This window comes from Phoca vitulina, unplaced genomic scaffold (genome assembly GCF_004348235.1).
Source record: "Phoca vitulina isolate PV1807 unplaced genomic scaffold, GSC_HSeal_1.0 scaffold1, whole genome shotgun sequence".
Classification (NCBI taxonomy): domain Eukaryota; kingdom Metazoa; phylum Chordata; class Mammalia; order Carnivora; family Phocidae; genus Phoca; species Phoca vitulina.
Window position 1 is genome coordinate 38,416,821 of NW_022589704.1, and position 16,136 is coordinate 38,432,956.

A 16,136-nucleotide genomic window follows, 5' to 3' on the forward strand; every position below is an offset into this window, starting at 1 on the left:
AGTCCATAGTCTCTCATGGTTCGTCTCCCCCTCCGATTTCCCCCCCTTCATTTTTCCCTTCCTGCTAGGTACTGCCTTTTAAATATCAGCATTGCTGTTCTGTTTCTGTGATGGAACAGAGTGGTTGGCCTTGGGTCATTTGTTTAGGAGAGGAGGTGATGGCATGAGGGGGTTATGCTTTTCCATTCTTCTAAAGAACAGTGGCTCCTTCTTGGTCTTTTACAAAAAGAATCTTTGACTTACAATGTGCTGAATGCAAATGGCAGGGAAGACCATTCCTCCCAGAGTTCTTTGGCTTATCCATATGATGAAAATAGTTGGGGAGGGGGTCGCCTGAGTGGCTCAGATGGTTAAGCATCTGCCTTTGGCTCAGGTCATGATCTCCAGGTCCTGGGATCGAGCCTCATGTTGGGCTCCCTGCTCAGCGGGGAGTCTGCTTCTTCCTCTCCCTCTGCCTCTCCTCCTGCTATGTTCTCTCTCTCTCTGTATCTCTCTGTCTCAAATGAATAAATAAAAATCTTAAAAAAAAAAAAAAGAAAATAGTGGGTTCCCAGCATAACCACAGACAGAGAGGGCTGGATTATCTGACCCCTCGCTCTGGCCCACTTTCTATTTCTTTCATACTCCAGAAGCATGAAAAAGAAAGGGGTGGGGGAGGTTTTTCTTCTCAGGACGATTCCCTTGAGCTTGGGACCTTTTCTCCATCTTTCGTTTTTTCAGTGTTGCTCTTACTTCACATCTAGTTCATCCCAGCTCTCGGTTAAAGCGTGTCCTTCGTCTTTCCTCCTGTGAAAGGGATCTGGGGAGAGAAATGAAGTACATCTGACTTTAAGAGCCAGTATCACTGAACACAGTCTCATGTACCTGTGACACTCTGAATGGCCTTCTTTTTAGTTGTATTTCCTATTCTAGGCCCTAGGACAGAGCTTCAAACTAGTGTGATGCGGGCAAATGATAGCATATGACCTTCAGCCTTTGGGGTGGTGGGGCAGAGCCTGGTGCCACCAGAGCGTCCCTGCCTGCCATTTTAAGTTATAAGCGTCTCTTTCATTTATCCCAATGTGCCCTACAAATGTTATCATTTTCTGTGTGCCAGGAGGTCAGAAAGCTTGGAAAATGCTGCTTTCAGGTGGCTGTCCTTTCTATCCATACAAATACCTAAACACTCTCTTCTTTTTTTGTATTGTTCCAGATTTACGCCTTCGGCTTTTTGTAAAGAATTATCCTAGCAGACATGATGACTTGGTTGGTGTCTCCTGAGCACTGTTCATGGCAAACCTGTACTATGTCTTCACTCATTTTCATAGCTTAAGTTCCCTTTTTTTTTTTTAATTCCACTTGGAGTTTTATTATGTTCTCCCAGCTTTGCTCTTCCTTTCTTTTTTATACGGGATTTTATAGACGGGAGCACACCCAGCTCCTTTCTTATCTGTCAGCTCACGGTTGATGCTGCACCAGTTGTATCCTTTGTTCTTTCCAGTTTTGTCTTTTGGTGACGTTGAAATAGAAAGTGGGCCAGAAATGCCAACTTCCTTCAATCCCCTCCCCCGTTCTCCCATATCAATGCAAGTGCAGAAATGCAGGGTAATAATCTGCCGGGAGCTGTTCATTCATAATAGTGTTCATTAATATTTCCCCCTTTATCTTTTCTTTCCTTTATTTTAGAACTTGCATTAGTCTTTGAGCTAAGGAAGGACTCGTGGGTTGTAATTAAGCTGAAAAGTGTTTGTTTGGTTTTTCCAGATGAGAATTCTCCAGCCAACTTCTGGGATTCTAAAAACAGGGGTGTGACTGGAACCCAAAAAGGGCAAATTGTATGGAGAATTGAGCCTGGGCCCTATTTCATGGAACGTAAGTACTAAGCGAGAAATAGAAGTTTGTTACTGAAAATTCCATAAATATATGGAATCCTAGGGAGTCTTTTCTGAATTTATTATAAAAGTTTTTGGCTCTGATTTACATATTTATGCCATGTGTCTTCAAACTGGGAAATATATTGTTTTAGAAAATGCTCGTTAGAGAAATTTCACATATTTTGAAAAAAGCATATGTAAATATATATATGTGTAGGTATATACATATGCACATTACATATACCTTGTGAATGCATAGTATATAAAGCATGTATGGTTATTTTAATACTTTACACATTTTATATACCCTGTATCTACATTTGTAGTTAATATTTATTATATTAATTTCAGGGAGCAGAAAGAATAATTCAAGATTTCAGTTAATTTAAAAGTTTTATTGGCCTATAGAATACTTTGCTATTATTTTTCCCAGCAGCAGTAACTATTGCATCTGTGTCCTGGTCTTTACAATTAGGTGAGAGAGTCTGGGCACACTGCCCTGGAGGTCAATTTTAAGAATCAGAAATTGGCTGCAGATAACTCAGCCATTACCCAGTTGACCTGATGTTGTATTTCTTTGTAAATATAAATGTTTATACATAGTACATGGTTCACAGAAATATCTCATTCCTTTTTATTTAGGATGAAAGGGAGTACTTATATTTGCCACTAATACTATTGAGAACATAGTATATACATTTTTGTGGAATAGATAGAAGTGTGAATGAATACGTGATTTACTGGGTGGTTCAAATTAACTTTTACATTTGGAGAATTCTTCATTAGTGTAGGAAAAAATGGGATATTTAAATTTTTCTGAGTTGTTTAGTTTGTATAAGAATTAAGTTTTCTATGTTCAAGAGATTTAATATAGGAGAGTGTGTACGTGGATGTTAGTACTGAAGGATGGTACATATTAAACCTTAAAATATAAAGTAAGGTTTGATTAAATGGGAACCTGATATAAGCATATTTTTATTGAAGTATATAAGTTTCTGTAATAAAAAAGTTATTTTCAAAGACTAACATCTGTTACTTTGAATTGCCATTAAAGACATCAGATAATTTCTTCCATATCCTTACTGGTAGGGCAGCATTTCATAACTTTCTCTAATTATGCTTCTCTCTCCAAAAGACTGTCTTTTTTTCATAGTTCACTATCTGCCTAGAGTTTCTCTTGAAACCTTAAAGGGAATTTAGTTTTTAAGGGAAAATGCCCATGATATATCAATACATGAGTGGGGGAAAAGCAGATACATATAACAATTCTAACTAATATCATGACACATAGGAAAAAGTCCGGAAGGAGATTTGCTGAAATGTGAACATGGGTTGTTTCCTAGGAGGGAAGATTATGGGTAATTTGTTTTTCTTGCTCATTTCTACTTTACTTTCCAACATTTGGCCCAGCTGGCATTGCCATCCACTGATGAGAAAAATAAGTGATAAAAGAATGTGGGAGAAAATGAAATGGGTTACTTTCATTTAATGCGATTCCTCCTTTGAAAGGATCCCAGGGTTTAAGAGGCTGATGTAGCTGAGAAATTCTGCCAACTGAACTTCAGGGGAAAATGTAAAACAACCTTTTTGTTCTCTACAAAACGCCAGACTGCTAGGAATGGTTCCTTCTGGTTAGAGTGTGCCGATTCATGTAGTGGGGCTCAGGTGAACAACCTGGGAAGAAGTCAGTATCACATACTGCTATAATTTGGAACATTATGTGTGAAAAACCCTATTTGCAGAGTATTCCCTTTGCCATGGTTGATTTTATTTCTCCTCCCAAAAGCTTTAGAGATTCTTAATGTCCTGGCTGATCAGGGTATGCTAATATCTCTGTCTGGATGAATGTTTTTCTTTATACCTTGTTCTAGTATTTAATAGAAATAAGCTTGACATTGAAGCTAAGAATTGGGAATGAAGAAAAGAGTAGGGTTTTGTTGTTGTTGTTGTTGCTTTATTTTCTCCTCTAAATTCCACCTTAATTCTGCACACACAAAATTGCAGATAATTGTGTATCATGACTGTAAAATTGGAAATATGCAGTAATGTTTTATTTAAGGACTGAGAAAAGTTGTGCACATTAAAATCCAAGACAGTGAATGAGAATTACAGACAGATTTGCCTTTAGAATAAAGTCTACCTTCATTAATCAAAATGAGGGCTCCTCCAACACACATCCCTATCCTTTCAATGTGAAAACCTCAGGTAGTATTTATATGACTGCTTTGTAGTGCAGTCTGTCTTTTAGACATCATTTTTTTACCCCATATCTGGCTACAGCTGACCTAAGGGGACTTCCCAGCATAATGAAGTTTTGCTTGAACCTCTGGAGCTGATGGCATGGAACTTATAAAAAATTGGGCGGTGGTTAGACAGCTTCTATATTTTCAGCCTCTGATCTTAAAAACTTACGACTTTTAAAAACCTCTGCTTTCATCCTCAGAAAGAAAATTTATCTTTAGCTCATCAGAAGTTCAGGCAGAACAGAATTCTCTGAACATTGACCTAAGTTCATGGGTAAACCTTGATTTAAGTGCTGTCTAAGCTATTTCTGAATGTAAAGATGGCTTTAGTTTGTCTAGATAAAGCCCCAGAGGAGGCAGGCCGCCCAGACTTATATTATTACAGGGCCTACCTAAATGAATTTGAAGGACAAAGACGGGTTTAATTTTGGGCAGATGACCTTCTTAGGCACTGGACAGGAGGATCAACTTCCTCTGCACCTACTTGTCATAAGACTGTCAAAGAGTCCTCGGATGAGCTTATGCTTGCAGAAACCGAATGGGTCATCTTTGCAGGATGAATCTTGAGTTTGGAAATGTAAGAGGTTTCCAAGTTGTCTTGTCATGTTCGGATGTCTCTGTTATTCTATAGTCTTATGTAGACTATGGTCATTCATTTATTCATTCATTCAGACCTGCTTTTGTCATTCCTTCATTCCTTCTATTCATCTGTCCATCTATCTCTCTCCAGCCATCACGAGGTATTTATTAAGTGCCAACTTTGTGTCACATGCTCTTCTAGGAGCTCACTAAATCCTGGATCAGTGAATGAGCTTGGAAATAGTAAACTTCATTGCTGTGTGCTAAACTGCTTTGTGATCATTGAGGATAATATCAGAATATTGATATTGGTATAAGTGATATAGTGAGGAAACTGAGCATCAGAGATGTAAGTGGCTTGTGTCCTTAAGAGTCTTGTCTCTGATTGGTACTCAGATTAATTAATGTGCTTTCCAGGATGCTGTGCCTTGCCAAAAGAGAACCTTTAGGGGTGGCTTCTGTGGGGGTGGGGGTGAGGGAGGCAGGTGGCCTGGGCCTCTTATTTGTACTGTCAGAGCCTTTGCTTTAAATGTGTCCATTTCCAGGCCCCTTCCTGCCAACATCAGAATGACTTTTTTTGTCCCTTGGGTGGAAATTTGGTGCTTTTTATTTTCTACTCTCATACTTTAGGCTTGGGATCCTGTTCATCCTCTAATCCTATTAGGTTTCTGCTACATCCACACTGATATTGTCTGTCTTTGATTTTCATGATTGTATATCTGAGCTTTAGCAGAGGAGGGTGAGGCCGTTCAGGCTCTTTTGACCCTTGTTAAAGAGAAGACAACTTGCAGTAACATATAAATGATAAGTTCACCTGTCACTGGAAATGTGGGCAGATTTCCTCAAAAGCATGAGGATTAAAATGTGTTTGCTTTTTCCAGTTTGTGGCCTCTGAATAAAAGATCCTGTGAATAGGAATCATAATATGAAGAGTACAGTAAAAGCACATAGGGCAATGGTTAAAATAATTTTTTAGAATAAATTGCAGTTAGCTTGATTTTTAAAAGATTCTTCTTTAAAAAAAAAAGATTTTATTTATTTATTTATTTATTTATTTGAGAGAGAACTAGAGTGAGAGAGCGCAAGTGGGGGGAGCAACAGAGAGAGAGGGAGAAGCAGGCTCCCCACTGAGCAGGGAGCCCGATGCGGGGCTCCCATCCCAGGACCCTTGGGTCATGACCTGAGCTGAAGGCAGATGCTTAACCAACTGAGCCACCCAGGTATCCCTAAAGATTATTCTTTTTAAATAAAAATGCTTGAGGGAAGGACATTTCCATTCCATTCTCTTTATGGTTCAAAATACTCGACTTCTAGAAACTTGGGAAAAATGTAGACTTTCTAAATAGGAACAAACTATTAATGACTGCCTAAGTGAATCCTGTAGCTGTTTAAGGTGATGGATGAGATCCCAGTCTTTGAAACAAAACCATTTCTTACAGGGTGTGGCCTGTAGAATCTTTTTTCAGAGAGGGTTTGAAATGGAGTTTAATACTAATGCCAAGAGTTAATGTAGCTGAGTTGAGATTGCTTTTAAAAAATAATTTTTGAATAGGTAGTGTACGAAAAGAGTATATATAATGTTTAAAAGATACAAAAGGTGAAAGTGAGTATCTCCTCAACTTCATGCCCCAGTCATCAGTGTCCCCTCCCTGAAGACAACCACTTTTACAGTTTCACTTGATCTGTCTGGAAATATCTTATTCAGATACAAACCCAGAAACATAGTGATTGCTTTAAAAATGCAATGTCAGAATCACGCAGTTACAGAAACCCCTTCACTTAGGAGCATGGTTACGTTCCTAAACACTATTCAACGCCCCTTCCACCTCCCTGACCTCCCCTCCCCACAAAACAAGCCCCAGGTGACATCTCACCAGGATCCTCCTCCCATCTGTGAGGTGATGGAGCTGGTGTGCTGGTGCTCTGGGGGATGTCTTCATTTGTGTTTATGGAAATTAGTAAGTTAAACATTTACAAATAAAGGGGCTTCTGTGTCTTGTCAGCATTTAAATAGGGGCTGCCAAATCTCTATTGGAGAAACTCTATAAATGAAAGTATCCTGAAGATTCCTGAAAGGCACCAAAATATATTTCTGTAATTCATGACTGGTTTCAGCCGTTCAGGAGGGACCTCTGAGAGAGGACGATGCCATTTGGGTGGTACTTTCTTCCTTCCTTCCGAGGCTAGAGTGGGCCCAACCAGTGATAGGTCCTCCTAGGTTAATGTGGGAGGCCTCACCCTTCTGACCTGCTGCCCTCTGAGGAAACATGCTTTCAATAAGTGGATTTTTTTTTTTTTTAAGATTTTATTTATTTGACAGAGACACAGCGAGAGAGGGAACACAAGCAGGGGGAGTGGGAGAGGGAGAAGCAGGCTTCCCGCAGAGCAGGGAGCCCGATGCGGGGCTCGATCCAGGACCCTGGGATCATGACCTGAGCCAAAGGCAGACGCTTAACAACTGAGCCACCCAGGCGCCCCTCAATAAGTGGATTTTTTTGGGAGAAAATACTCTTGCTTTTTTATAGTCTGAAGGAATACGTGCACGCGCGCGCGCACACACACACACACACACACTGGCACACATATATCTATTTCCATAATTTGAGGCCAATAGGAGAAGATGTTGGCTGCTACACTGGGCTGTGGAAAAACCATTCTCAGGGAGATGGGGTCATTCATTGCTCCTCAGGCCTGTATCTCCGCTGCCTGTGCACAGGGCTGGCTGGCCCCACGGGGGGTGGGGGTGGGTGGGCTCCTCCCTTATCTGGTGCCCCATCATCATTCACATGTTCACTTTTACCTATGCGTGTATCTGTTTCTCAGAAGTAGCTCTTTGTTTTCCTCTTGCAGTTAGTGGTTACAAATGGTAGCTAGAGTAGAAGCGTGAATGCCAGCTCCCCTTTTCTACCCCTCTTGTGTATTCTTCTAGGTTACCTCTTCCCACAACTAAGATGTTCAAGCGCATCGATCAGAATGCTGTTCTCTCTCTCCTCTCTCTCACTCAGAGGGCATGTTGATTAGTTACACCATTTTTTAAAATCTTGAGTGACCTCATAAAGCACTAACTAATATTTGAAGAGGAACGCTCCCACTCAGCGTGGAACATTGCTGTAGTTTTAAGGAGCAGAACTGGTATTCTGCTGAGGGAGCGGGCTCGTTTCAATCCAGGTGCAAATAACTAGAGATTTTTGTTATAGCAAGGAATAAATAATACCCGGAATGGGTTCACAAGCAAAGCTGGCCGGGCTATCAATATCCTACGAACAAAAATCAACTTTTTTTTTTTTTTTTTTGGTCTCATAATCTGTCACCTAGCCGACTCTTTAAACCTTACAAAAGGGGAGATAGCATCCTAACTTGAGAGGGAGTTAGGGGAAGATGTCTTATAAAAATGCACGTCTCTTTATGGAAGAATGAGCCGCTCACTCCCTTAGCACTGATTTGATCTCTGTGGTGCTGCTGCGGGCAGTCACAGACTGCTGCTGGTTGCTAGCATTTCGAGTGATACTCATGAGCTCATGCCTGCAGAATTCAATGCTCGGGCATGTCACTGAGCTTGTTCTGCTTTGGCAGGCTTTGTGCATGGTGCTTAGCTTTGTTCCTATAGAATACATGCTATTGGTCTTGGAAGAAAGCAAGTGGGAGAGGAAGGTTTGCTCTGATCTGTACAGCTGTTATTGTTTCAGTAATAACTAAAAGCTTGTGTTCACGTTTGGGAAAGTCATTTGCAGAGGTGTTCCCAGACAAGTGATGTAAAGCTAGAATTCCTGTGTAGGTCATCTTGCTGTTCCTCAAACCCAGCATGTTCGTTCATGCTTTCCTTTTGCCACTCCTCACTCTCTTGGCTCCATTTTTCCTATCTGTAAGTTTGAGTCCAGACCAATTTGTTCCATGAGGCCTTTCTGACTCCACTGTGTCCTCACTAATCTTCTCCATGGTCTCTACACTCTGCTACCTCATTGCTTTCTTTTTAGTGCTTGTCTTTTATATTTTGTCCTGCCTGTAATTGTCATCCTAACAGCAACACTATAAAACACCTGCTAGACCAGAACCCTTTCTTTGATTCCCTTGTACTCTCTGGCATGTATTGTGATGGGTACATGGTAAAAATCTTTTGCTTGATGATGCTAATTACACTGTGCATCACTGCACTGTGATTATCATACATAATGGAAACACTCAATATTTTACCCCATGATAGAGTTAATTTTTTGAGCTTTAGTATTTTGTCATTGATAGGAAAATATGATATTGTATTCCTGTATATAGTATTTTTAATCCTATATAAATTTCTAAAAGAGAGTTTTTCTTCAATCATTATATCTTTCTCTTAAAATAGTCAAACCAAATACTCTGTAGCAGGCCATTTGGTACAGTCAGGAGCGTCAGTAGACTATTAACTTCCTTGGGGAAGTACATCTAGTGGCCCCATTTTAATAACCAGGTGGCTCAGTTGAGAGAGGAGCTCCACTCCTGTAGGCTGGGACTCTTCCCCGCAGCCTGCCCGTCAGCATCATTGCCTATGTTACACACAGCTTGGGAAAAGAACATCTTGTGGTGACACTGCGGTGACTCAGATACTCTGTATACAGAGAAATTCTGGTGGCTGTGGGTTCTATCTTTGACACATTTTGGCTTCATGGTCTTTGAAATTGTCATTACTTTCCAAAATCAGTAATTGGCATTTGAGTTGCTTTTCTATCAAGCTGAGATTATATATACATGCACACACGTGCATACACACACACACACACGCACACACCTACCTGTGGGGAGAGAGCTATATTTCCACATATCTATCTATCTATCTATCCATCTATCTATTTATCTATCATCTATCATCTATTTCTCTAACCATAACTATATATCTATATGCCAGAGGTTTCTAAATTTGATCCCTGCCCAGTGGCTGCATTGAAACCACTTGGAAAATTAAAATACAAATTCCCTATCCTGGCAGTCTACTACAATATTCTTTTTTACTTTGTTAGACTGCTTTTTTTGCTATTTCCATTGACAGCAGCAGTCTGTCTATGTTGTAGAGGTTAGGAGTGAAGGCTTCGGAATCGGACGGATTGGGTTTGAGTCCTGACTCTGTCATTTCCTGTTTGCTCGACCTTCTGAAAGCCTCAGCACTTCTTCTGTAACATGGGGACAGGCATCTCTGCCTCCCAAGGTTGAGGTGAGGATTAAATAACAACATGAGCAGAGACAAGCACGGGGGCTGGCACACAGTGGACTACCTTGGCAAAAGGTGACCAGTTCAATTCTTGCCCTACACTATACATATTTTGGTGTGTTGTTTTTGTGCATTATTTTTCTCATGTATTCAGGATGTTCTTAGAAAATGTCAGAGGACCATATAAAATCAGACAGGAGTTGGTATCCTTTGTTTCTCTGATTGGAAAAGAAGGGGTCATTCAGAAAGTCCTGAGTAGGATTTTCTGAGAGGTGATGTGGCGGATTTCTTCAGCCAATTCCTAAATGACTTGTCTCAGTGTTTCATTCCTTGTTTTTCTCCAATTGATGTGCAGCGGAGATAAAAATCTGTTTTAAGTACTACCACGGCGTTAGTGGAGCCCTTCGTGCCACCACCCCTTGCATCACTGTGAAGAACCCGGCTGTGATGGTGAGTGCCCCTCATTGTTGCCTTCCTCGGGAGGTCCCCAGGGCCCTGGTTTCTATTTTGGCCTGTGCAGCTCTGGCAGGGTGGTGGGAAACAGTGAAGAAGGAAACACATAACAGCATGGGCACCTGTTTTAGGAAAGGAAATAACTTATAGGCTGGCTTACCTGGATCCATAACACAAATCAGTGGACAAATCTGATTTAATTTATAACAACTTTGTAAATAGGCACCTCTTCAGAGAACACATTCAGAAAGGAAATTAATGAGTACCTCATCAAACTTAGTCTTAAACTTAGTTTAAATTTAATCTAGGTGACTGGTTGGGAGGAGATGGTGGCATTGCATCTTACGTGAGTCTAATTTATGTGAGCTCAGTGAGTAAAAGGGAAAAATAACAATTTAAATCATGTGTGACTCTACCTGCCAGTCAACTTAACAAGCTTTCCCCCCAAAGAGTATGAGATGGGGATCACGTGTGTGCTGTTCCCTCAGTAGGTCTGAGCACCAGATCCCTTCATGCTGAGTTGGACTCTAGTGCCTAAAGATACCACACATTTTTGGTATAACATGGCTGCTCAATGTGGCCAGGTCTTCAAGTGAAGAAAGAGATACCTAATTTAGTTTTGGGGGAACTGGTTGTGTTGGACTTTTGAAGGAAAGTATGTCTATTTTCAGCATGGTACTTTCCAAAGGATTACTTTTCACAGTTTTGTGATTTTTCACTCCATTGACTAACTTTAGAATCTAACAGCTTTGCAATATGTACTCCATTTACATGAGTGGTTGGGTTCAGATGGTTTGGAGATTCTTAGAGTCTAAGATATGTAAAGCATTGCAGTTACTATAAGCCATTAATAAAAATCAGGCCATGAAATTGTAGAAGAAAAATATCGACTCCCACAATATAGAATCTTTATAACTCTGTGTGTGTGTGTGTGTTGTGTGTATGTATGCATTTATAGATGCATGCATTTTTGGAAATAGGCAACTGGCCATGTTGACTCCTTGAAATTCAGAAAGTAATCTCTGCAGGTGGCATTTTGAAATTGTCCAGACCCACCAATGTGGTATTCATGAAGTCTTTCCTTTTCATTTATTCATTCAAACAAATATTCATTGGGTACCTGCTAAGTACCTGGCATTGCATCCACCACCAAGGATGACATAAGCCAAAACCCGGTCCTTGCTCTCACATCTGGTGGGGACAAGAGACATCAATTAAATTATTTGAGTGATAATTACTATGAGGGGGAGTAAAATGGGACTATGACAGCATGTACTAGTAGGATTTATCCTGATCAAGTAGGTCTTAGAAGGCTTCCTTGAAGAAGGTGTGTTTGTAGGACAATCTGAAGGATGAGTAGGAGTTACTTACGTGAAGAGGGGGAGGGAAAAGCATTTCAGATAGTAGGAATAGTATGTGTAACATCTTCAGTATCTAAATATTCTTCTCATATTTAAATTATATTTGAGTTCCTATGTAGTAAACATCATTTAGAATTTAAAAAAATAATCAACATTTACTACACAAGATTTTGAAGGAGAATAACAATTATTGATTACAAAATCTGCCACGACATAAACTAAGCCCTGGAATATGCTTTAATTAATATTCTAAAAAGAAAAACCCTGGAAAAGTGAGGTTGTTTTTTTTTTAAATAATAAAACCTTTGAAAAATTAACTTTGTATGAAATTAGACAGTAGCTTCCAAACATGATTTTCTGGATTCAGATTTTCTTAGACTTGAGCAATTTCAGTGATCAGATAGCATCGAAGACAGCAGGACTTTACAGCTTGGTGAACATTGATCTCATTCCATTGATTTTGCATTGAGATTACTCTGTCAAAGCCTGTGGATAGTTTGGAGATAATTAATTTGCTTCAGACAGGTTTTAGAGAACCTTAAAAGCTTCCCAGATACAGCTCTGGCCAGAGCCAGAATATTTTGGTTCAAGGGATGACTAATGAAATTGGTGGTCAATAGATTTCTGACCCAGCTGAGACAATTGGGTCTGTATCCAAAATTGGAAGGCTGTGCCACATGGACACCTCATGATGCTGTGTTTCTATCACAGCACGGTGGCCACCTTGTTATAAGACATGCGTCTATTTAGTGTGACCGGTTGACAACATTGACATTTACAAAGGCCTTTAGTTTAATTATTCCATGACCATATGCAAAGAACAGTCCTGGAAAAGTAGTGGAGCTACTCTGTAGGGAAAGAAATGAGCTGCCATCCTCATCTTATGGTCTCCTCTCTCATATGTCCTTTTGCAATGAATCAGGGATTAAAAAAAGTTGTGTCTTTTCTGTCATTTGCACTTTGACGTCATTGTCATTCACCAGAGTACACAGCGATTTGTGTCTCAGGCACTTGGAACAGGAAATCCTCTGGCTTCGGGGACATAAAAAGGCTAGCATCACTCACTACCACGTATTGTTCCAACACTTGATTGTCAGTGTTGCTTCTGGGTTTTCCTGGAATGAATCTATGGAGTGAGTTTATTTAAAAACCTCTCTCTAAACATTGAGAGCAGATGTGTTTCTTATCACTGATGTCCCCATATCTAGCGACAGTGTTTGGTCTTTCCTGACCTTATTGTCATGAATGATAAAATTGAATTCTTTGAGTATTATTTCAGATGAGCATTTGCCGTAGTTGTAGTAAAGGACACAATCTGTGAGTTCTGGGAGAATTGTTTCACATTAGCCTTTTGTAAGACAGTAGTTTATATTTTTAAAATGAGAGTTCGAAGGCATTTTCTTGTGTTTCTATAATAGCTTATAACATTTTAAATAAGTTTAAGTGAAGACAGACCATGAACCTTTTCCATCTCATTTAACTCACTTAGCAGTGCTATGGCCTAGCAGGAAGAGACATCATGTTTTTGGAGGGAACACATCTCATTGGGCAGTGTGGTCCATTTGAGGGCGGGCTATGGTTTATCAGATGTCTGGCTGTACCCGGGACTTGGAGGGGCAGGTTGCTAAGTGTCTGTCTCAGTAGCATCCTGTACTACCTCACTCTGTTCATCACTCTATAGCCCAGGGGTGTGTGCAGTGAAAGCGGGATGACACAGTGACAGCCATCAATTATCTGGTCAGTTTGCTGCTGTCTCTGTTCCAGGTAAGCTGGGGGTGATGAGTCAGAGGGGAACAACACAATATAATAAACCATGCATACTTGTTGAGAGCCAACCCAGAATTATCAAGTAGTAGTTTTATGGATGAGATAAAATGAAGATACCTGGATGGTACCCAAGTATATTGCAGATGACATTTGAAAACATCAGGAATCAGTTAAGTGCCATACAATATAGTTTTGATTAAGGTACAGGAAGTAGAGAAGGAAGCAGAAATTTATATTTCAAAATTTGAATGGAATTTATTTTAAAATTGCTCAACTTTGCTTGGCTTAGTGAAAGTTTTATCTCTCAGCAGTATATGATTTTTTTTAAATTGAAGTATAATTAGCAGTGTTAGTATTAGTTTCAGGTGTACAATATAATTATTCAACAACTCCACATAATACTCAGTGCTCATCATGATAATTGTACTCTTTAATCCTTATCACCTATTTCACCCATCCTCCCACCCAGCTTTCCTCTGGTAACTACCAGTTTGTTCTCTGTATTTAAGAGTCTGGTTTTTTGTTTATCTTTTTGTTGTTGTTGTTTGTTCATTTGTTTTGTTTCTTAAATTCCATATATGAATAAAATCATGCGATGTTTATCTTTCTCTGACTAACTTTTTTCACTTAGCATTATATTCTCTAGCTCTATCCCTATTGTTGCAAATGGCAAGATTTCATTCTTTTTATGGTTGAGTAATATTCTATTGTGTATATGCATCACATCTCCTTTATCCATTCATCTATCAGTGGACACTTGGGCTGCTTCCATATCTTGGCTATTGTAAATAATGCTGCAATAAACATAGGGGTGCATGTATATTTTCAAATTAGTGTTTTTGTTTTCCCTGGGTAAATACCCAGTAGTGTAATTACTGGATCATATGGTAATTCTGTTTTTAATTTTTTGAGGAACCCACATACTGTTTTCCACAGTGGTTGCACCAGTTTGCATTTGGTGGTGTGTGATTTTTAAGGGAGTAAGGGAGTGCTGCAAAGATTAGATGCAAGGGTTTAATCTAAAGTTTAGAATTAAAATGTGGTTTCTGTTTCCTAACTATTCAAAATACATTCTGCCTTCACTTCTGTCTCTAGTATTGTGGACTTCTTTTTTAGAGAAACAGGAAACTCTTTTTTTTTCTAGTATATTACAAATTGAGCATTAACTGTACATAAATTGAGAGAAAGCCTAGATCTGCTATGTGGTCCATAAATGACTGGTTTCAAGTGAGATATAATTTACTTGAAAGCTTTTGGGAAAACTTTTACAATACAGTAGCCAGTACAACAGCATTGCAAACTCCTGTCATTGCTAATTATCATACCATGTGCCATGTACCTGCAGCAAAATAAAATAGGAATCTACAAGGGCAATAGAACATCCACATGGTCACTCAAATATTTGGCAAGAGAGGACAATTCTGCATATATGTGGATGAGCTTGATATAAATCACCTGTTTAGTTTATTCTGTTTTCCTAATAAATCTAAAGGAATTTGGTGTTTGGTTTTTAACTTAAAGGATTATTTTAATACACTAATAGCAATATAAGTGCATTTACTACATCTCAACTGTATTCTTACCAAAGAAATAAAAGGCCATGAAGTATGTTGATTCATATCCCAGGGAATTTAGAAGTTTGTGTTGGTTTCATTTGGGGTAAAGATTAAATTGAGGTATGACTCTCTCATCTCTGAGAATATACGTTTATGTCTCGATTCCAAGATGTATAGCATATGAAAAGGCATACACTACAATGCATGTTTGACACAAAAAATCATTATATTTGCAAATATATGTGGTTTCTTAAGAAAGTTGAGTACCATCATACTCCTGTGAAACTTCCAATACATGCTTTTCCTCTGCAGATGGGGGCAGAAGGCATGGAAGGAGGTGCTTCTGGAAATCAGCATTCTCGGAAACTAGTTAGCTTTACCTTGTCAGGTAAGGATGTCTTTAAACATGATGTCCAGTTTGAAAATATATAATTTCAAAGACATGAATGGTCATTTTTGTCTATAGATTCTCATGTATTATATATGAAGTAGTTATTTATATTTTTTTGTAATATTTCTGGAAATTCAAGTATATTTCTTACCATTAGATTATTAATATAAACTTGGAGATTATTTCTTCCACCAGGTTTTCTAATGATAAAAAAACTGCAACTATGTATAGTTACTTTAAAAGAACACTGTAATGTAATGTGTGCTCACCCCACTGTAGAACTTTCTCTTGAAAACCTTGAAACACCTTGTTTCTTGAAAACAAGGTGTGCTTAGCTCATCTAGAGAAAGGAAAAAGTTGGAGACTAAGAAAAATAAGCCAAGGGATGCTCCTGTTTCTGTGGAGAAATACACATAAAAATTGGAAAGCTGATAAGACAATTTTTTGTTTATTTTCTGGTTAGTGAAATACTCTAATTGCTTATATGTTTATGAAAAAAACACTGCTTTTCAGATTTTGAGTTGGAACTCATTTGTGTTTTGTAAGTTTAATTTAGTTAAAACCAGCAGTTTAAAAAAAAAGAATAGGAAAAAAAATCAGAGTTTTACACTAAAGGGAAATATTTTTTCATAGAACATCAGTTTATACAAACTGAAAACTTTCACACAAAAAGTACACACACCTATGCATGGGTGTACTGGATTTCAGAGTAAACTAGATTTCATGCACTGTGAATTGTGCAAGACTGTTGAAT

General features: G+C 38.9%; 1 protein-coding gene across 8 annotated transcripts in view; it reads left to right on the plus strand.

The window, feature by feature from the left end:
- The window catches only part of HECW2 (HECT, C2 and WW domain containing E3 ubiquitin protein ligase 2), a 357,621-nt gene that overhangs the window by 209,564 nt on the left and 131,921 nt on the right, over positions 1-16,136 (plus strand). For all 8 annotated transcript variants that reach the window (XM_032405743.1, XM_032405753.1, XM_032405716.1 and 5 more), the window contains 3 exons: positions 1,744-1,851; positions 10,210-10,304; positions 15,304-15,379. In XM_032405743.1, the coding sequence (XP_032261634.1) occupies positions 1,744-1,851; positions 10,210-10,304; positions 15,304-15,379 (279 nt within the window). The remainder of the gene's footprint in view (positions 1-1,743; positions 1,852-10,209; positions 10,305-15,303; positions 15,380-16,136) is intronic.